The 23,498-nt window shown below is 38.4% G+C and overlaps 1 protein-coding gene across 1 annotated transcript in view; it reads right to left on the bottom strand.

Annotated features, from left to right (window-relative positions):
• KIF13B (kinesin family member 13B) overlaps positions 1-23,498 on the bottom strand; it is a 246,338-nt gene that overhangs the window by 43,072 nt on the left and 179,768 nt on the right. Inside the window, exons 27-35 of the mRNA XM_027853795.1 lie at positions 20,247-20,346; positions 19,596-19,722; positions 18,814-18,869; positions 16,822-16,946; positions 15,123-15,299; positions 12,841-12,933; positions 7,653-7,805; positions 6,822-6,899; positions 5,863-5,916 (exon numbers count right to left, since the gene is read on the bottom strand). Coding sequence (XP_027709596.1) covers positions 5,863-5,916; positions 6,822-6,899; positions 7,653-7,805; positions 12,841-12,933; positions 15,123-15,299; positions 16,822-16,946; positions 18,814-18,869; positions 19,596-19,722; positions 20,247-20,346 — 963 coding nt within the window. The remainder of the gene's footprint in view (positions 1-5,862; positions 5,917-6,821; positions 6,900-7,652; positions 7,806-12,840; positions 12,934-15,122; positions 15,300-16,821; positions 16,947-18,813; positions 18,870-19,595; positions 19,723-20,246; positions 20,347-23,498) is intronic.

Raw genomic sequence — 23,498 nt, 5'->3', positions numbered from 1 at the left:
AAAGACCAGGGTAGTAGTACCCATAGTATTATTCAAATAGGCAGTTCGAGGTCTATTAAGATCACCTTCTGTTAATTGTCACATTTCACCTGAGCCAGCTTCCATGCCTCCTGAAGGTCAAATTTGGAGAATATCATCACTCCTGCTAAATGGCTCATCAAGTCCTATTTCATGGTGGGTGGTAGCAGTCTGGGCTGGTAATGCATTACAGGCTCTATGATGATGGCATGATCACAATAATTACCCATTTTCCTGTCTAATGAAAAACATCAGAGTCAAAGCAAGGAAATTAGAAGACTAGATGAACCCCTTCTTCAATTTTTTTTTCAAATATTTCCTGAAGTAGTGGCTAGATATGTAATATCTAGAGCTATTTCAGAAAATGTGTCTCAAAGTAATGGGCACAGCAGGTGATCTTCCCAGGGTCCCACATAATGGCTGGATTACAGTGCACCAGTCAACCGATCTCTAGCACTCCTAGAAAGAGAAGGGAATTGGTAATCTTTAGACTGTGAGCCTTACAATGCTTCTCCACCCAGATCCAACATGGCTTGGTCTCTGCACTCCCTAGGTCCAGACAGAAGCAAGCATCTATCATCTATTTCAATTGCTTTTTGGGCAGTATGAAATCTCTGAAATATTCATTTTCTCTAGGCCAGTGGTGTTAAACTCAAGTAGAAACAGGAGGCCACTAAATCATACATAAGGATACCTGCAGGCTGCTTACTGACTTAAAAAACCACGAAGTAACATTATCTATGTTCTATTGTATTTGTCCTCATTGTGTTAAATATTTCCCAATTACACTTCAATCTGGATCAGGCAACATTCCGGAGTTGGTCACTGGGAATATGTTTGATACTGGCTCTGGGCCAACAATGAATCCATAAAGGTCAAAGAGGTTAGGGGCTTAAATATTTGAGACTGAAAGAAAGAATTAGATGACTGAGATGTAAGAAGTGGTCGATAGGGAGATAAGTGGAGAGGAAAGGTATCTCTTCACATTCTGACCTGTACTACCAAGTGGCATGGGAATGTGCTGGATTTTCCAACAAAACTTTGGTCACGGCTGAAGACCAAACTTGATTGGTTCTGATGGGGGAGAAGGCATGAGTTTGAGTTCAGAAAAGCACTCTTTTACCCTACCTAATAGGAGTATATTTTCAATAAAGGAGAGGTTGGTTCAATAGACAGCCTGCCCCATAAGTTGGAATACCATGAAGACTACTTTGTAAGGACTCATCAGCTTCTGTAGTTCCATGACTGAGGAAAACGATGATCAGGGACAGAGGAGGAAAGTCTCCTCAAAGACCCAATTATTGAAAGGAAAAGAAAGAGGGAAATAAGGGATTCTCTTATTTCTCAAAGAGAGAAGGTAGGGAGACACGGCAGTTAGAAGCAGCTCCCTACATCCAGTAGTAATTCCCTCTACAAAACATCCTTTTTAGAGAGAAATAAACAGAAAGCAGGAAGAGATGACTAGGACAGCATGTTATTTTGGGCCAGGGGTTATTTTTCCATGTTCTTATTTTTCATGGGCTAGTTATGCCCAAAAGAAGTGGGGAGAATGGATAAATGAAATAAGCAAAAAGCCAACAGTTAGAGAAGGCAGTGCTATATGGAAATCACACTAGGTTGATATTAAGATTTGTTGTTATTGTTGATTTGTTTGAGTGCTGGGCTCTCCGTGATCCCATTTGGGGTTTTCTTTGCAAAGACACTAGATTGGCTTGCCATTTCCTTCTCCAGCTCATGTTCCAGATGAGGAAACTGAGGTAAATGGGGTTAAGTGACTTGCCTAAGGTAACACAGCTAGTAAGTGTCTGAGGCCAGAGCTGAATTCAGGTCCTCCTCACTCCAGGCCTGGTGCTCTATCTGCTGTGTCACCTAGATGTCCCTGATATTAAGAGACCTAGACCCTAGTCGAGCTCTGACACTAACTTCATATATGAACTTGAAAAGGTAACTGTGCCTCTCCAGGCCTCAGGTTCTTTATTTTATTAATAAGGTATGTGGGTTTGATCTGAGTGTTACCTTCCTAATGCTGGGCTGAAATTTTTCATCTTCACGTCCCCAACAAGGAGAATAACGGAATCAGGTGTGGTGCTTGTTAAACTGAATGTCTAAGGTCTTTTACAGCCTGAAGAGTCTAATTTTATGACTCTCTCCCATCCTGGTTTCTCTTCATGGAGGGCTAATACCAATTGGAAAAACAGAATGTTTTCCTCAGACCTATATTTGAGTGGCAGGGGCTGGAATGGGAGTGAATACTCTTTACATACGTAACAATAACTTTATGATGCCCAAATCTGACCACTCCCATTAATGAGATCTTTGACTAAAGTTCTACTATAATGCCCTTTCGTGGAATGGAGAAGATTCTTAGTTTCTGAAGACAATTCCAGTGCAATAAAATTTTTAGTAGGTCCCACACCAAGCTATAAGGACTCTGAATTAAGGGCTGGTAATGGACTATATCTGATCATTAAGCTTAGCTACATTTTTCCAAAGTTTTGGCCTTAATACCTGTGGCAGCTAGGGGGTATAGTGGATCAGGTGCTGGGCCTGGAGTCAGGACAACCTGAGTTCAAATCTGACCTCAGACACTTACTAGCTGTGTGACCCTGGACAAGTCACTTACCTTCTGTTTGCCACAGTTTCCTCAGATGTAAAATGGGGATAATAACTACTACCTCCCAGGGTTGTTGTGAGGATCTAATGAGATATACATGAAGGTCTTAGCATAGTGCCTGGAACATAGAAAGCACTTAAAAGTGTTTATTACCTTCCCCCTGTATCTCAGAAAAGACTGCCTACTAAGATACAGAGGATGTTGTTCAGGATGTCAGTTAACAACTGACAAAATTACAGGCATTTGAAGCATTAAATTTTAGTTTAATGAACTAATAACATGATTATTCCCTCAAGTTTTCACATTTGATAGCCAAAGGAAAAAAGTGCAGAGTTTGGCGGGGAAAAGAGAGAATGGCTGGCTATTCTGGCTGGGTCTGCTAGCCTGACAGCCCCCAGATGGGATCAATTCAGATTAAAGGTCTGATCTGAGATGTGCATGCTCAGGAACTCGATTTTATCAATACCTTCCATGATTAGGCTGGGTAACTGATTCACATTAACTAAATTCATAAGAGATTGATACACACACACACACACACACACACACCCTGCACTGATTTATTTAGATGACAATAACTTCCCAATGGATCCAATGTTCATATTGTTTGGTCAGCATGTTATCTTGTCCATAGAGAAAGCTTCTCAGAAAAGACAAGTTAATAGCTGAGGCTTGCTTAGTGAGTTGATAACTAGGACAAAGGGAGTAAGATGAACTTGGGAGGGATTCAGTCTATAAGCTGTAATGGTTTAATGTACCTTTCTTCGCTATAAGGACACACATTGCCAAGGGATAGACACTCATGTCAGCCAATCAGGAAACCCTAACTTTCTGGTTCTATTTTCTAGACATCACGAAGACCATGACTTTTCTGCTAGAGCATCATTGTCACAGACATGTTATGACGAAACGGAGCAGATCACAGGTTATCTTAAAGCCCTTAGCCACCTTAGACTGGTAGCTGCCAGTCAGAGTCTCTAAAGATAATATTCCAGTCGAAGCCCTTCTGTGGGTGGAGAGGCGGGCATGCTGAACAAGGGCTAGGAAGGGTCCCTTTAGGACCTAACGAAGAATACTTTCTATTTGTGTAGTGCTTTACAGTTTTCAAAGAACTTTCACATACTTTATTATTTCGTCAGCACACTGCTATGAAAAAGGTAGGGCAGGTATGAATACCTTTATTTTATAGATGAAGAAACTGAGGCCCAGAGACATATGATGATAGCAGCCATTTAATAATAGTAGCTCCTTAAGATTTACAAAGCACCTTAAATAATCTCATTTGACCCTCAAAAAAGCCCTCAAATGAGGACCAAAAGGTCTCATTATCCTTATTTTAAAGATGAAGAAATTGAGGGATAAAAAAGTCACACAGTTGGAAAATGGCAATCATGTTTCAAACCCAGGCCTTCTGAATCCATATCCAATCATACAAATAACAAACCCCTAATATAGTTTGGGGCAGCAAGGTGACATAGTGGATAGAGTGTTGGGCCTAGAGTGAGGAAGACTCATCTTCTTGCATTCAAATCTGGCCTCAGACACTTATTAATAACTGTGTGACCCTGGGCAAGTCACTTAAGTCTGCTTGCCTCAGCTTCCTCATCTATAAAATGAGCTGGAGAAGGAAATGGCAAACCACTCCAGGATCTTTGCCAAGAAAATCCCAAATGGGGTCACAAAGAATAGAATAGGCCTATAATAACTGAACAACAACAAATGCAATTTTAGCAAGTTGGATAATTTTAAAATGATTCTCTGCATTTCCTAAAACGAATTTCTTAATGCTCTCTTTCCATAAATATTTACTTGGTACTATCTTTAAATTTACATCTTTAAATGGAAGGAGAAAGTATCAATATATATAAGGACAGAAATTTCCTACTCTTCCTTAAAAAATGTAGTCTGCTGGGACATGTCATGGTTCTGTCAATTGGCTGATGTTCATCAAGGATTAGCAAATTAATAAAATATGCCTATGTTGGCCATTCTTATGCACATTCGACCATTTAAGCAGATTTAGTGGTTGTACACAGAATAAAACAGTATTTGTTGAGTTTAGCATAATATTAATCATGGGTAATAGTGAGTGGACGGTGTGCATCTATATAACACACAGCATAGAGAAAACCAAGGACCTCAACTGGAAAAAACACAAAATGGCAGATATCAGATGGTAACATGTGTCAAACACACTGTACAACTTCCAGAGAATGTTCTCCTTTAAAGTAAGGGTTCTTAACATTTTTGGTGTCAGTCTACTACGGATTCCCTTTCAGATAAATGTCTTTAAATGTGATACGTAGGATTACAAAAGGAAAACAATTATATTGAATTGGTTTTTAAAATACTAAATAAATTTTTTAAAGCTCACGGACCCCATCTTAACTCATTAACTCTTTATAAGAAAAGCTGTCTTACTATGCTTACGCCAACAAATAGATCCCAAGCTAATAGAATCACATCATTTACTATTATTTGTATTGTTTTTGTCCAAAGAACCAAAGTTACACACATACTAATGAACTAGCATAATTTTTCAGGCATAATTTCACTCTTGCTCACAAGTTTTCCATCATGACACAATTATTTTATTGTAAGCACCAGGGCTATTTTGTTTATACACAATTATATATTGTATTTTGAATTGATCACTAAAACAAAAAAAAGGAATTATTACTCAATTTCAATCACAGAAGGATCTGGAAGAATCTACTTATGATAGCATGGTGAAAAGTTAGAAAAAAAGAAATATTTTCCTAGGAAAGACATAAGAGCTCACATTTTTTAAAAAAATGAATGAATGAATAAATAAATGTGCATGTGTATACACACACACACACACACACACACACACACACACACACTTTACAACAACAATCCCGAGGTACAAAAAGTACTCCACCATTTTAGAGATGAGTAAAGTAAATTTCAGGGAAGTTAAGTGACCCGATGTCACAATACCCACACATTTCAGAGTTGAAATTCAATCAAACCAAGGTCTTATACTTGCAGATCCCGCCCCCTTTCTACCATATACACATTACATTTCTGCATTACTGTACAAGAGAATTATAAGGGATTGGGGGGAAGGGAAGAAATTAACATGTAAAAATTAAGTATGTGATGTATGTGATGTGTGAGATGAAGGTTCAAAAAGAAATGGGTTTATTTTTGTAAAATCTCCATAATAATCCTCTTACTAGAAAAAAGAATTATTAAATGCTTACCTTGTTACTACCTAGACTGTATGTTGGAATAAGATCTTGTCGGCTTCCAGAGAGCTGAAAAGATAAAAATAACACCGTAAGTGGCTGCTTTTCTATGAACGTGAATTTAATATTCATTAAAAATGTGGGGCTAATCGAATATTAGAGTTGGAGCAGATAAGAGAGATAATCAGTTTAAACCACCATTTTATATCTGAGGAAAAGGCAAGAAAGCTAAAATATCAAACTCTGAATGAACAAATAAGCAGTAATTAAGCACTTACTGTACACTGAGCTAAATGCTGAGGAAACAAATAGAAAAGAAAAGTAATCCAGCACTCAAGAATGTCACATCTAATGTGGGTAGACAAGATATATTGGACATTTTAGCTACAAATCAGAAGAAAAGGCCCCATGGTCCTTAGGGTTGTAGTGGCAAGACAGACAGTAATGCACCTTTCAATGACTACAATCTTATTGGTCCTAGATATTAAACCATGTGAACCACGTGAAAAGCTGGATACACAGCAAGTAGAAGGGCCAAGATTAGAAGCGGAGTTCAACGGTCTTTACACGCTACATGAAACTGCTCCCACTTATGTACTGGTTGATGGACGATAGAACATGTCCCTCTGACCCTCTGAGGTCAGAAGTGCAAGTATTATTATGCCCATTTTACAGATGAGACAGGTTAAATGCCACAGGTCTTCTAAGTAGCAAAGTTGAGACCTAGACCCAGACCTTCTGACTCCAAATTAAGTGCTCTTTTTGCTACAGCAAAAGATATTGTTCCCAAGGGCACACCAATTAGTAACAGAGCTAGGGTTAATTAGAACCAAGAGTGGCAATGCCCCATCCAGCAACCTTTACATAAGCAGAAGGAATAAGCACTCTCTTCCCTTGCTAAGGCATCTCACGTTCCCTCCCCTCCACATAGTACCTGTTCCCTAAATTAGAGGAAAGGACATTTATGAGCTTACTCGGTTCACATTTGGAGAGCTAATACTCCTCCTATTCAGCTTTCCTTTTCCTGTTAGCTGCTCCTTCACAGCAACTTCCTGTGAATTATAAATACATAATGAGAAAAATTTATGTCAGAAGTACTGCTCAGATGAAGTTTTCCCTTTGGCCCACCACAGATACAAATGCATATAAAATCACCCAAGTAATGCCTCTTACTTTATATGCCCAAAGTATCTAATTACAGTCAACTTTAGACTACTTAGTAATCAATTAAATAGTCTGAGGATTATATAAGCTATGCGCTTCTCTCTTCCACTGTCAGGGTTTTGGCCATTTCACTGACCAGAAAGTGGTCAGGAGAAAAAAGAATCTGAAAGTTACATTTTGTACTTTATTAGTAGTTCCATTAAAAGGCTTGAAACTACTAGCTAAAATGAGGTTTAAAGATTACCTAGAGATTTTATTTGATTCCTCCCTTATTAAACATTTCTAAAAATCTACTTATTTGAGGGACCCTAACTCTGCAAAGGACATTTCTGCTTAGTCAAGATAAGGGCCCTGTTAAAAATTTTGGACATGGTCAGCAAGAGTACTGCCTTTCAAAGAGATTTGAAAACACTTTTCTAACAAGAATAAATGAAATCCTCCTTTCCCACCCCATCCTCTCAGAAGTAATTTTCCCAATCTAACCTATGTTCCAAGAGATTTAGGGGATGACAAGTTGAATTGAATGTATTTAATTCAGCTAAACAATTGCAATTACAATCATGACCCACAAGCAGTTTAAAAAAACAAAACAAAACAAAGCCCAACAACAAGTACTGAGTTAGGCTATTCTATCATCAGACCTGACGAAGACGGTCTAAAGTAAGGAGGTTTTCAACAGCCAAGACACTTCGCAAGTATTTTTCAATATAGGCCTCTGAGTCTGCTGAGGCCGGATTTTCAACATTAGCTGCCATTCTTGCTAACGCTTCTCGTTCCTCTGCTCCCTGAGCATCCTGGAAAATGGAAAATTTTTCTCCATTAAAATTAATAACTCCACCGGAGGAACTATTTTTAAAACTTTTTGGTTTGTACAATAAGAGAAATATAAGCACATATAGAAAGTCCTCAAATTAAGTGGAATTATCTTCCAAGAATATCACTTCTAAGTCAATTACCTGTAACTGGAAATGTATTTTCATAGGGAAAAAAATGTTATAAAATTGGTGTTTAGGTTCCCAGGATAGTCTAGAAAACTTATTCATAATCTGTCATTGAACTGTCATTGTACTGTCCAGGTATAGATTTTATATATATCCATATGAAAATTTCATTGAAGGTCTATATATCTTCAACATTATTATTCTGTTAATTCCTCCCTGTCATTATATAGTATCACATGCTACAAAGCTATATAGAGATTTATGGGAGCCAGCTCAGGGACAACAGTCTCCTCTATGGCAGCTGTGAACCGTGTACACAATCAGCAAAAACCTTGTGTAACCTGTGTCTCCATCACAGAGGATTAAGGGAGCAAAGGAGGATGCTGAGAAATTGAGGGGACTGAAGAAGCAGAAGAGGCAAGAGAAGTGCAATTAAGGAGGCTAGACAGAGAACAGTTAGAAAAGCAGAGAATGGAGGGAGGTAGGTTCATGTTCAATATCCACCCATATCCCAGGCCTCAGGAGCCTGAGGCCCAAAACAAGGCATGCTCTGGAAATGCATCTTCTCCTATTACAGTTGCAGGGAGCACTGGTTCCCATTTCATGGAAACGTCGGTCCTCAACTGTTGAAGGAAAACATTTCTTGCTAAGTTTTCACATGAAGACGTTCCTTTCCTTTCCCTGTCAGTTGGCCATACATACACCAGAGACATTTCTCAGTCTGGTGTTCATAAGTTGGGGAGTACCTATATTTAAGTACCAGCTTGTTTCAAGCAAACTTGGCAAATAATTGTAATGTGGCATTAGTTTCTGAGCAATGTTGAACAACTTTCCCAGAAGAATGAAAATATTTCTTGAGGACAGGGAATGTTTCATTTCTGGCTCTGCATCCTTAGCATGATGACTTGTCTGTTATAAGATAGCTAATACTTATATTAAAAGGAGCTGCACTTCTCAAATTTTAAAACTCTCCTTCTATGCTAAATTTTTCCCCCAATATGTTTATTTATCTTTAGTTCTCAACATTCACTTCCACAAGATTTTGAGTTCCAATTTCTCCCCATCTCTCCCCTCCCAAGACAGCATGCATTCTGAATACCCTTCCCTGATCTGCCCTTCCCTCCTACCACTCCACCCCCTTCTCTTATCCCCTCCCCTTCTACTTTCCTGTAGGGTGAGATAGATTTCTATACCCCATTGTCTGTGTATCTCATTTCCTAGTTGCATGTAAAAACAATTTTTAACATTTGTTTTTAAAACTTTGAGTTCCAAATTCTCTCCCTTTCTCCCTTCCCACCCACCCTCATTGAGAAGGCAAGCAATTCAATATAGGTTATACATGTGCAGTCATGCAAAACACTTCTGTAATAGCTGTGTTGTGAAAGACTAACGATATTTCCCTCCATCCTATCCCATCCCCCCCTCGTTTAGTCTATTCTCTCCTTTCAAAAGTGTTTGCTTTTGATTACCTCCTCCCCCAATTTGTCCTCCCTTCTATCATGCCTCCCTCTCTTATCCCCTTTACCCCAAGATAGATTTCCATACCCAATTGAATGTGTATGTTATTCCCTCCCTAAGCCAAATCCAATGAAAGTAAAGTCCACTCATTTCCTCTCAATTCCCCGATTTCCCTCCACTGTAAAAGCTTTTTCTTGCCTCTTTTATGTGAGAGAATTTATCCCCCCTCTACCTCTCCCTTTCTCCTCCTCCCAGTACATCCCTCTCTCTCTCACACCTTAATTTTATTTTTTAGATATTACACCTTCATATTCAACTCACCCTGTGCCCTCTGTCTACATATATAGATATATATATGAATTTTTTATGATAGCTTCTGCAATGTAGGACTCAACCTTGATTTCCATAGCTTTTTCATGGTGTAGTGATATTTATTTTCTCAGCTGGGTTTTCATTTTAATTTAACAAATAATCATATCTAAATTGTAATTAGAATATAAGTTCTTCTTTGGACTTTTCTCTTTTTTCATCTGCAATATTCTATAATGGGGAAATATTATTGTTTGCCAACTTAGGATTTGGCTACTCATATTTTGTAACAAGCTGAATATTCATAGCTTGCCAGTTAGGACTATGCCATTTATCCTTAAGCAACTTCCCACACAATTCTTTCCTTTGAAAACCATGTCATGTGAAGAGGAATAAAAACAATGTTAAATCAAAGTGAAAAGACAGGGAAGCTTCAAGTGCGGAAAAAACAAAACATGGAAAAATATTAGTAAATATTAAGTTTTCTCAGCCATACCTGAACTCCATATTCTTTACAATGAGTCTTAGGAAGACTCAAAATGATTGTGGCTCAAGAAATCAGCACAAAGATAATCTCAGTTGTTTAAAAATTCATAAATAATCAAGTGAACTGACTGACAATAGCCCAAGAACATCTTTTGAAAAATAAAGACTTCAATGGAAAGGAAGGCTTGGGTTTGAGAGGGCTCACTACATATATCAGTTAGCAGGGCTAAGTAGTTAATTTTAACTAGACAGAAATAGGGGTTCTAAGAAAGAGCTAAATATCACAGTTCTAACATATTACTTAGAAAGCTATTATGAATTATGGAATATCATCTAATTATACAATCTAAGTACCACAAAAGATTTAATGTTACATTTCCAAAAGGCGATCATTAAGAAAATAAATAAAAATTGCTCAAATGTTAAAATGACTTTAATCAACAAACATTTAACACATTTCCTGCAAATTGAATTAAGACTCTTAAAATAAAAAAAGACTTAAAAATCTGAAGTTATATAGCTCTTGAGAACAAAAAAATGATAATTCCTTGCTGACAAACTGTTAATTAAATCTGTGTTCTTCTCCATGAAACGGTGAGAATTTTTTTTTCAAAAGAAATATTTAATTTGATCAAATACCAACAAAGCAATACTCTTAGAAATAGAACTTAACATTTTTCCCCTATGTCTTTTTTTTCTGAGTTCTTTTCTGAATACCTTGCTCTTTTTTTCTCTAAATCAATGGTTCTCAAAGTGTGGTCTAGGAACCCATGTCCCTGAGATCCATTTAGGGCATCTGTGAGGTCAAACAATTTTCATATTATTAGTATGTTTTAACTTCTAACATGATAAATATCAATAGATATAATCCACATAAACAAAAGCTCTTTGAAGAAGTCCTCAATAATTTGAGAATATACCAAGAAGCCCTGAGACCAAAGAGTTTGAGAACTGCAGCTCCATCTACACTATCTCACCTGGGCATCTCATCAGCTCTCATGAGATCAACTGAATTTTCTATGCTGATGATTCTGAGATCTACACATCTAGCCCAAGTCTTTGTCTTGAGGTCTAAGACCACATCAGCAACTGCTTATTGAACATCTCAAACTAGATATCCCAAAGACCTGACAAACTAAAAATGTCTAATATCATTCATCATCTTTCCCTCTAAACCTCTCCTCTTCCAAACGTACCTATTACTGTTCAAGGGTACCACCATCCTGCTAGTCACCCTGGTTCAGAACCTTGGTGCCACACTCGACTCATTCTCACTAACACCACATAGTCAATCAATCATCAAATCTTGTTCCTATCTTCATTATACCTCTCAAAGCTGTCTATTTTTAAAATTTTTTTTTGTTTTGATTTTTTTGTTTGCTTTGGCTAGGCAATGGGGTTAAGTGACTTGCCCAGGGTCATACAGCTAGTAATTGTCAAGTGTCTGAGGTCAAATTTGAACTCAGGTCCTCCTGACTCCAGGGCTGTTGCTCTATCTACCGCACCTAGTTGCCCCTCTATTTTTTTACACTCACCTCACTACCATCCTGGTCTAGGCCCATAACATCTCTCCCCTAGACTACTACAACAACCCCTTATTTAGTTTCCCCATTCTAGTCTGTCTACCATAAAGTGGCCAAAGTGATACTCTTAAAGCACAGGTCTGACTATGGTACCAATCTCCTCCAGACCCAATAAACTCTGCTTATTGTTGTTCAGTCATTTCAGTAGCGTCTGATTTTTCCTGACCTCATTTAGGGTTTTCTCGGCAAAGATACTGGAGTGGTTGCTATTTTACAGCTGATTTTACAGATGAGGAAACTGAGGCAAACAGGGTCAAGTGACTTTCCCAGGTCACACAGCTAGTATGTGTCAGAGGCCAGATTTGAACTCAGGAAGATGAGTCTTTCTGGCTCCAAGCCCAGAGCTCTATCCAGTGCATCACCTAGCTGCCCCAATAAACTCCAAGGGATCCCAATTACTTCTAGAATCAAATATAAGCACCTTTGTATGGCATTTAAAAATTTCCTAACAATAATATCCTTTTCAGTCTTCTTATTCTCAATTCTCCTCCACAGACTCCATGATCCAGTAGTCCTGCCCCACTTGTTCTTCCTGACACGTCATGCTCCATTCCCATACTAGCCGTCCTCCCTTTTTAAATGTTCTCCACCCCCACCCCCCACTCACCTCTTGGAATCTCTGGCTTCCTTCCAGATATCATTTCCAAATTCCAAATATCATTTTCTCCAGGATCCTCTTCCTGGTCCCTCTCCCATCCAGACCCCCAACTATCAATGTTTTCCTCTCTAATGTTACCTTCCAACAATACTGTATGTGTCTTGTAGGTCCCTAATTATATTATATTGACCTCCCCACTGGTACAGAAGCTCCTTGAGAGCAGACTTTTTTTCACTTTTTTTTCCTTCAGCACTTAGCATAGTAAGTATTTGCTTGACACACAGTAAGTAGTTAATTGATATTGACTGATTTCTCTTAGATATCCTAAAATGTTTTTCCTCTAAATATGTTTTCTCCCCATACTTTCTTGAAACTATGATTTTGTGATTTTATTACTATTTACTATGACTTTCTTTAAATATATGGTAAATTTATACTTTATATGATTACTTACCTCTGGAATATTGGAGACAATTTCAAAGGTGACTCCACAACCAGGAATGGAACTTCGATGAGACATCTTTTTTAAGAGACTTTGAGCAAAACCCTATCAGGAAATAAAACAGGAGGTACATATTTTCCCTACCTGACCAAATTGTAGTTATATTCCTTAGTCATACAATGTAAAGAATGGAATGAATACACATGAAATATAAATCATCATATTACTTTATTTCCCCAGCAGGATCTAGTCTATCATTTCTTTTCTTTTATTTTCTTTTATTCATTCATTCATTCATTTATTTATTTTATTTATGAGGCTATCATGTCTAATAGCATCTGTATGAAATGAAAGTAAAGGCTCTATCCTAGGCACTAACACATGAGGTAACTAATTGACTTATAAGATGAAGAGTATTGCTACAGCAAAATAACCTCCTAAGCAAAATTCAAGTGAGGGCTTGTAATCTTACACTTTCCTTTGCTTTCTGGTTTTCGCCTCCAGCACGATGGACATCTTACGCCATGAATATTGACAAGAGCAGTCATTAAATTCTTGACCAAAGTAGAATCAGTATGAAAAATGATTTACGAATGCATGGTCATTGTTTATGCTGACTGTGCTCTTTGCACAGTTAAGAACTGAACTGTTGAATTAATGCATAGATGACTCATTTGAAAATACTGCTAGTAGCATATATCCTAAAGAGGTTAAAGAGATCAAGCATGAGGGTAGAATATAGTTAAAATAAATAACTCTAAACATGAGACAAAAATAGAGATAAAGATAAAAATGAAAGCATATTTAACTAACACTGATGACTTGGTGTGGGTGAGGGGAGAGAAGGAAGAGAAAAAACAGACATGAAATGACCCCACTGGAGCAACATTTCTAAGAGAAGTATGAAACTGTCAGGCTTAATAATACACTAGGACATAAACCTATTGACCAAAACCTTTCTCCTTCCTCAGTTAATTACATTTTTTTTAAAACGTATCAGTTTCTCTAAGTACAAAGATAGCATTTCAGGGCTTCATTTTCTTGAACAGGATTAGTGTTAGTTAGACCACTACCACTAAACACACAAACAGCTCTAGAGTTTTCCATTCTATTAAAAAGCTACTGCCATCTTTGTTTCTTCTAATCTCTACTTAAATGGAATCCAAGACGCCTATCTGTACCAGAACCATAAAGAAGGGCTCATCTTGCTCCAAATTACCATTCATTCTATTTCCAGAATTGGGAAACAGCATGCCCAAAGCACCTCTGGGTGAAAAGAACTAGAGGGAAAATGCAGGAATCCCTATTAGCCCTCCTACCCAACAGGAGTGAAGGCCTGGGATCCCCATAACAATCTATTCTGCAACCAGTTTCCGGTAATGGTACTGATGTGTGGGGCAGCTGGGCTAGATATATCAGTTTCTGGTGCCTCGGGCCTCTAGGACTGAAACAGAAACTGGATCTTTTTAAAGCAGTCCCTCTCAGGCTCATAAGGAAGGAGAGACAGAGCGGGCAAATGGGTGGTACAACATATATAGCTACAACTAACCCTACGACCTGGATTTTATTGATGCTGGATTGCCAAGCTAAAGAGCGGCGATTTTAATAGCATTACAGCCAGTCTTCATTTCAAAGATTGATATCAGTGTGACATTTAGAACTAAAGATTAATTTTTAGGGGTGGAGATTACATCTGGTGGTCTGTCAGCCATGACTGTGCTCTTTTAAATGAATTATTATTTTTTTTAATATGTCTGGGGTTTAGTTTCCTTTTGTTCCTTAAAAATCTTTAAAAAAAAAAAAAGTGCAGAAGGAGTATAAAAGCTCTAAGACCAATCTTGGAAATGCAGTCCTCTGGCAAGCCAGGTACACGAAGAGTTTTAAATACTTAAATCTTTTCTTCTTTTTCCCCAGCAGAGATAACAATGGGAAAGGAAGAAGCATAATAACCGAGTAGAAATGAGTTACCCTTTAGTGGGCCTTTTAGCTCGTGGTACCCCAGGCAAAATAAGGGCCTCTAGCTTTCCTCTCACAGAAACTCTATGGCACAAAAAAAAGAGATTCACCTCTGCTATGAGCCAGCCAGCAGACCAGAGCCAGTAAAATAAATCTACAAGTGTTTAGCAAAAAGGGAGGATAACATGGTGGTGGAATAGAGACAAGAACAGCCATAGTCAACTTGCTGTGTCACCAGTCCTCTGTGGAGAGGAATCCAGGGGATTTATTCCATGTGTCTTGTCCTATAGCTATTCTTTTGATTCAAGTCACATCTCCACCTGGAGCTAAAGACTCACCTGGCGGCCATGAACACTGACACAAATGCGTTTACGGAGCACCAGCTGCATTTCAGCAGGATGGCTGAGCTGGACCGTCACTCTTACAATCAGAAACACTCTTTCATCAGCTGTGGCCCCTTTACTAAGCTGAGGACAGTTATGTACTGCAGAGTCCCAGGAGGCTTCTGCTCGTGCCTAGAGAGAACAAAGAGAAAAAAATATTTTTCCTCTTCTGAATGAAAAAATTACACATGAAATCTCTAAGGGAACTCCATTCATCTTGTAAAACAACAACATGTAAGCACATGTGCCTGCCTAACTTTATCCTTTTTCTTAAATTTCACACACACACACACACACACACACACACACACACTCACTCTCTCTCTCTTCTCCAATAAGCAGTGTAGGTTGGTGGAAGTGAGGAGGCATGTAGTTAAAGTTGGGAAAGGGGCCTGGGCCTGAATTTGCCCCTGGATCACATCCACTCTGTACACATTACTCAGTCCTTTAGCTTCTAGTGACTGACTAAACAGCTTGGGAATGGGGAATCCATCTGATTGCTGGTACAAATTTCCTGCCATCCCAAGAAACTTAGTGAAGGGAAATTTAAAGCTCTGCTAACAGTCATCTGATAATCACCAATATACACCAGAAATCTGTGGAATATCACATAGGAAAATAGTAACCTGGTTTGCTGGAACTACTATGATTTAAAAACCTAATTAATCCAGATACACAGTCACTTCCACATTATTTGCCTCTAAATTATCTGCATACATAACTGTTCATGTGCCCTAAAAAGTCTTCCTCAGTGCACCATGGCAAAGTACAGAGTGCTGGACTTGGTGTCAGGAAGATTTTGATGTAAATCCCAACTGTGATACTGATTAGCTCCATCCGTGGACAAATCTCTTCCCTGAGCTTCAGCCTCATTATCTGTAAAATGGGGACAGTAATGCCTACACCACCTTGCTTAAAGACTCATTATAAGGATCAGACTTTTAGACTGTACCTAAAGCACCTTGTATAAAGCATTTTAAGTTTTTCAATGACAAATATTATCAGGTCACCCACCTGGACCACCCACCTAGGCCCAAGACAGCAGCTGGGTATCCTGTCAGGGTCCTTCTTGAAGGGTATACTAATACCACCCCTTGCCATGGCACCACAGTGACTGGGCTGGAGCTCTAACCGAGCTATGCAGCATAGGAGCGAGGCCACAAGAAATTCTGCCCTAACAGAGTGCTTTCTGGGGCAGGATTTCCTTCCACTCAGTTTAATAAGTTATACGCTGAATCCCTACCCCTACTATCGGATGTAAGAACACAGCCTGGGAAGCAAACAGCTTCATGTTTCCTATGTCGGGGACCCTGTCTCCCACTTAGGTAAGGTTTTGTATGGGTGAACAGTATACTGTCCTAATTCCCATGGGAGCAGGGCTATGCCCCTGACCAAGCTCAGTAGATCATTTGCTGATTTCAATTACTGACACTCACTCCCCCTTCACTGGTGCAGAAAATCAAGAGTTGACTAAATTTAATTTGATGGTCAAGCTCTATTCTTTCTACAGTCTCTAAAGAGGAGCTTTCAACTACACATTTTGAGAGCACTGGCATATGTTCATCTTGCTGGTTCCCTTAGGAGCCTCATGGAAAGGTTAATGAAATGAAACTACTCCTCATTTGACCTTCCTGTGTCTTTTTTTTTTTTTTACCTCTCCTTCATGATGTTTTACAATCTGTAGTTCAAAAAACTCTTCCTCTTCTTCACCAGTGAGAGTGGCATCCCATCCTGCAGGTTCTGGGTCATCAAGATTATCCTGGGAGCTGAAATCATCAGCTAAAACAAAGAACCACCATTAAGTACAGAAATCAGCCAAAAGGATAACACTTGTTTCAGCTAAAAATCAATGCAATTAATCCATATTCGTCTGCTTTAATTTTCCTTCATTCTCTGCTCTAACATCCTGCATCTCAGATACAGTGAGGATCTCAAGAGATTATCTGGTCCAGCCTCCTGCCTTCAGGCAGGTGAAATATTATTCCTTTTCAAAGATTAAGCGGGCAACGGAGACCCACAGAGGTCAGGCACCTAAGGTTAGTACCCTTAACTGTTGCACTTGAGTTCTCAATTTGAGGAAATGTATAGAAGGAAAAGGGATGGGAGGAGAGTGGCACCTCATCTGCTAGTTTAGTCCTACACAGCAGCCAACTAGGCAAATGGGCTTGGGATCACAGTTCCCCTAATGCTAATAAAGTATATAGCCTGAATCTCTAGAACCAAGGGAAAGCCTTTGATTATTCTAACAGTGGAGGAGAGAAGCCTTGGAAGGATTTTTGATAGCCTGTATTCACCTTGAACTGTCTTTCTGGACCTATAGAAGTACAACAATCTAGGGTTTTCAGGGCAAGATGAAATAGCTCTGGTCATATCGCAGGTTTTCTGTGCTAAAATGGGTTTTACTGGTCCATGGTTACCCCTTCTTTATTTTCTTCCTTTGGAGAAGCTTACCACTTCCCACCCTTGTGGGGAAAAACCTAGTCTAAGAATCAAGATAAATTCATCCTTAGAAGCCCACAACGCTACTAAATTCCCACAGTGCAAGCTGCAAAGATAAATCTTCCTCAAATTAAGCCAAACTGAAGGGAGATTTTGCTAAATACTTTTCTCCCCTTCTATTTTAGGGGTGGTCTGTGGTGCTAAAGTTGCTTTGTCATGGGGATTTTGAGCTCTTTGGGGAAAAAAATACCAAGAATGACCAAATTGCTCTGATCTACATAGCTAAGAACACAGTACAAAGTCTTTCCAAAATGTACTTTTGGGGGGGGCTGCTACTTTAGTTTAACAGCTGATCTTAAAAATATTTTCAACTTCTCAAAAGTTCTATCCCACTTTTTATTTTACTGAAATATTAAAAAAAATCACCTTTACTTTGGGTAAAAACAGCATATTTCAAACAAGAAATTATAGTGCTTGGTAAACAGCATAACAACTCACAGGAATAATGTGAAGACTAATTAGTTAATGCTCATAGAGTAGTGTGAAAAGGAAAAGTGCCATGTAAATGCAGATGGTTAGTAGCCCTTTTGAAGTGAGAAGACAAATAGAGAAACTCTTTTTCAAATCTCTATTCTAAAGTGTTAAACAGGGAAAGATTCTGAGAGCATAACCCACATCACACCATCAGCTGACAAGGGAGCAGGATACACATCACTGGGAGTTGTAGCAGATGGAAATATGAGAAGAGGGCACAGGGGAAACAACAGAAGAATTTTTCTATGCCAACAACCACATTACTGTTTATAAAAAAAAATCTTCCTTTCTTGAACATAAGGATACTTGCTGTGCCTTTGACTGCTTCTCTCCTAATGATTATTGCATTACATAATTTTGTGTTTTGTGAGTTAACTGTCAAATGCAACAACATGAAGTGGAAACAGTCAAGAGACTTGGTTTGAATACTGCCATGGACAACTGCTAGGTCTGTGACCATTTATATAACCTCTCTGAATCTCAGTTTCATCATCTGCAAAATGATAATAATAGTATCCCATAGTAATGAAAACGTCCACTTGGAGTTGTGAGGGTCAAATGAGACAGCAAACGTAAAGTGTTTCTATAAATCTTAAAGCTATTGTTAGTAGGCATACTACATGAACACCTCATTACCCCATGAAAAACAGACCCTCGAGAACACCAAACTTACCACTCAAGTCAAGAAATATAACAGGAATATGAGTTTCCATACCAAGCACCGGAGTCCTAGGACATAAGAGAAGGTGGCATTTAAAATGAAGCCAATTTAATGAGCAGCGTGTCCTTCAGGACACAGACCTAGAAAACATCCAGTGCTATAGCGGGTCAGGTCAGAGGTCACCTTGAGTATTGGTTTTTACTATAATTTACGGTTACCGATGCTGCAAGGACCTCAGGGGAACTGCTTCTTCCTTTTAACCAGCTCATGCCTATGTAAGAGGACCTGCTCTTATAAGAAACATGTGTCTTCTTATAATAAGACCCCTTTCCTTTGCTCATTCTTTTGCACAAATTCAGAGAGACTTCCATATGGTTTAATTTAACTGTTTTTTACCATTTCTTAAAGGACACAGAGTATCTGCTGATTCAACAGCTTTCCTCAAACCAGAAGCTCCCAGAGACATAATTTTATTATGACCAAGCAGGCTTTTAAGTGAATGAACCCAGTAATTAACATATTAACTAATTTTTTTAAAGCTGAGTGGTACTAAATATTGATTCACATTCTCAGAAGGTCTTAATTACCCTGGTCAATAATAGCTTTATTTAATAAAAACATTTTTAGGTTATAGTTATTCAACCTATGACAATCAGTCACAGTCTCAGAATTTAAACAACATATACTTGTCCTGTGACTTTGCCATGAGAGAAGGCAGCGGCAGAAATCCCATATGAAGAAGGAGAGAATAGTTAACATTCCAGATTTTGAGGGGCACATTGCTCTGTTCTTACCATTCTGCTGGAGCACCAGGGATACCACTGCCAGCAGATGGGACCATGACGGCATTCCTTTCCTCAGTTAGAGTCAACCTCATTTCTAGAAGCTGAGCTTCCCTGTCAGCGTCGTCTTCTGTTTTGTCTGTGGTATCAGAAGAGAACACCAAAGAGACAATCTCACAGGCCACTTTCATTTGAGGCACTATACCGTTCTGCTGCAGTCCTGGCCCAGGCACAAACCATACCCCCCTTTACAAGCGAGCTAGCCCCATGCTGGCAGTCAAGATAAACATGAGAAGCTCAAATATGCCCTCTCAGAGAGGACTTCTCCAGCTCATGGAAGGTTTGCAAGTTGGAGAAGCAAAACAAGACAGATGTCTCTCCATAATTATGGCACTTTTCTAGAGGTGCTTCAGGGGAAAATCCGCTTTTGAACCGATGTATTCCTAACCAGAAAGGTGATTTTTTTTTTTTAGGCCTTATATTGAAAAAGAAGCAACTGATATTAGGTGGAGTGTCCCTTTGTGAGAAGATATGGTACAAAGAAAACAAGGGTAGCCCTGGCTTGTTCCAAGTCATTTCATTTATCTGGGTCTTGATTTGCACAGCTCCAAGTGGGAATGACACATTCACTGAGAAAAGTATGACAAATGACGCTTTTCTTACCAGGCTTACTGACAAGCTTTTGGAGTTGTTGGTCCAAGTATTCTTGACGTTTGGTTAACGTGTTCAGCCACTTTCGACGCAGTCTCTCCAAATCCCTATCCTGAAAACACAAGGCAAATCAGAGTGAACACAATTCCAGGTTAAGATTTTCTAGCCAAAGCTAGTTTATTTTCCCCATGGCAGAATGTACTGAAAACGTGTCCCCTTGTATGGCGGTCTAGTCCTTATCCCCACCAGTGAGTCATAGAACATTAGAGCTGGAAGGTGTTGTCTCATTTCAAGGCTTCATTTACAGATGAGGGAGATGTCTAGGCACAGAGAAACACAGGAAGTTTTGGTCAGAGAGACCATAACCCTCATTTTCTGATTCTGAGTCCTAAATTCTTTGTACTCTACCATACTCCCTGCCCTGTTCCCAGTCCAAATCTTTTTTCAGCATTAGTCATACCAAAGCATCTTAGAAGTTATAGTATTAAAAGAGATGCCATCCTTTGGGACTATGATCTGTTGTCTTTCTAACAACTCAAGAGATGGGGCTTCAAGCTTTTTAGAATGTTCAAAATCTACAAACATCTTTTGTCCTTAATGACATTTCAGAATGTCTTTTACCAAATGAATTCATTATTTTGGATAATTTTCTTTAAAACTACCACAAACCACATATGTTGTGCCTTGTTAGGTTGTGATTCCTGAGAAGTACTGAAATCAGATACTCACTTTTCAGGCACATTGCAGAAAAGATGACTATCCTGGATAGGAGGTTGAATTTGGCCACACTGAATAACTTACATTTCTAGGAATTTCCATTCTAGGAATGTCTCACTGGTTTTAGCCACTTTATTCTACAATCCGTAACATAGTAAATCACTATTTGAGTTGAATGAGAATAGCCTACCAAAAACAATTTGCTACTTAATATCAGCTACGTCTTGACCAATCTTGAAGGTAAAAGATGCCAATCTGAAAAGTAGTTAGGCAATTTTTTTGAAGCACTAAATAATTGTTCCACTTCAAGTGAAATTACATTTTTCAGCATTATGATCTCTGTGGAGGGATAAAGAATTATATTCACCTAAGGATCTAATTATTTTTCCTGCCTTATAGGTATACATAACTGGATAGAAAAAGTTTGCTAATCTTAGAAATAATCAAATCTATAAAATAGTGATTTATAAAATCTAATGTTAGACAATTTTCATGTTAGAGGAACTAATAATAACTATCATACTAAAATGTACTTTTTCTGAAAGATAATATAAATTTTCAGTAAGCTTACCCAAAGCAATAGTCTTAGAAATGTGACGATGGAAGAAAGGATAAGATAATATAATACATGCTGGCTAATATGACATTCTCTTGACCATGGAGATCTCAAATAATAAAGCACATTTATACTTTGCCAACACAACTACAGTAAATTCAAAATTATCATATTAAAAGTAAACAAGAGAGAAATCATTAAGAGACTTATTAAGGTTGAACTGTTTACATTCCTGCATGGAAAGATGATATTTGTAACTCATGAGACCTTTGTCAGTATTAGGGTAGTTGGAGGGAAAAAATTATATGTATGTAGATAGATAGATAGATGGATAGATAGATAGATAGATTAGATAGATAGATAGATAGATAGATAGATAGATAGATAGATAGATAGATAGAGGGCACAGGGTGAGTTGAAGATGAAGGGGTGATATCTGGAGAATAAAATTAAGGGGCGAGAGAGGATTATACTGGGAGAAGGAGAAAGGAAGAGGCAGAATGGGGTAAATTATCTCACATAAAACAGACAAGAAAAGGCTTTTACAGTGGAGGGGAAATGGGGGAAGGTGAGAGGGAATGAGTGAATCTTATTCTCATAGGATTTAGCTTAAAGAGGGAATAACATACACACTCAATTGGGTATGGAAATCTATCTTACCCTACAGGAAAACAGGTGGTGAAGGAGAAAAGAGAGCAGGGGGATGATAGAGGGAGAGCAGATTGGGGGAGGGGGTAATCAGAAGCAAACATTTCTAAGGAGGGACAGGGTCAAAAGAGAGAATAGAATAAATGGGGGGCAGGATAGGATTAAGGGAAATATTGGAAGTGTTTTGCATAACTACACATATATAACCTGTATCGAGTTGCTTGCCTTTTCAATGAGGGTGCGTGAGGAGGGAGGAAGGGAGAAAATTTGGAACCCAAAGTCTTAAAAACACATGTTAAAAAATTGTTTTCACATGCAACTGGGAAATAAGAAATACAGGAAATGGGGTATAGAAATCTATCCTGCCCTACAGGGAAATAGAAGGGGAAGGGGATAAGAGAAGGGGGGGAGAGATATAAGGGAAGTCAGATTAGGGGAAGGGGTATTCAGAATGCATGCCATCTTGAGGTAGGGGGAGGAACTAGATATGGAGAAAATTTGTAACTCAAAATATTGTGGAAGTGAATGTTGAAAACTAACTAAAAAATATAAATTAAAAAAAAGTTAACAAGGTCATGAAAATACCTTTTTAATTATCAAATATTAAAATATACTTAATCTGAATATAAAGTATATCTTATCATATTGTAATTCTAGTAATCCATGGACAGTAACTATTGTGAAACTAACACTTGATTAACTAGAACACTTCATTGCTCAGTCATACCATAAAAGTTTATAGTATGCTGAATATCATCCATGATTCTCCATATACCCTCCCTATAACAATGTTTAGTCTGTATATAGCTGTTTGGATGTTGTCTCCACCCACTAGACTGTGAGCTCCTTGAGGGCAGGCACTGCTTTCCTTTTCGTTGCATCCCCATACTTAGCACAGTGCCTGGCATTTATCAAGCACTTCATAAAATGTTGATAGTGTTTAGAGAAGCAAAACAATCCCTTCTTTCATCCATGTCATTTTATTGTTTTGATTTCAGCAAGTTAGAGATGCTCCAAATGTCACTGATTTACAAATTTGATTATAAGATTAGCAAAAATGTAAAATAATTATTCATTTATTCCACAAATGGAAGATACCTATTATATGCAAAACACTAATTCTCAGGCTGTACCTACTACTGCTAGAGCTAACGTTTGTAGAGTAACCACAATAATTTATAGAACGCTTTAAAATGTATACAGGCCTTTGCTCATAAGCAAGCCCTCTGTGAGGAAGGCAGCAGAAGTATATTCCAGTTTTAAAGATGAAGAAACAGAGACTCAGATATTATGTGGCATGGTTAGGATTTCCAAGGGAAGTGGACCAGGATGCAATCCTAGGT

The sequence above is a fragment of the Vombatus ursinus genome, unplaced genomic scaffold (genome assembly GCF_900497805.2).
Source record: "Vombatus ursinus unplaced genomic scaffold, bare-nosed wombat genome assembly UNPS02010219.1, whole genome shotgun sequence".
Taxonomy (NCBI): Eukaryota; Metazoa; Chordata; class Mammalia; order Diprotodontia; family Vombatidae; genus Vombatus; species Vombatus ursinus.
Note: the sequence above shows the minus strand (reverse complement) of the source record. Positions and strands in the feature narration are given on the sequence as shown.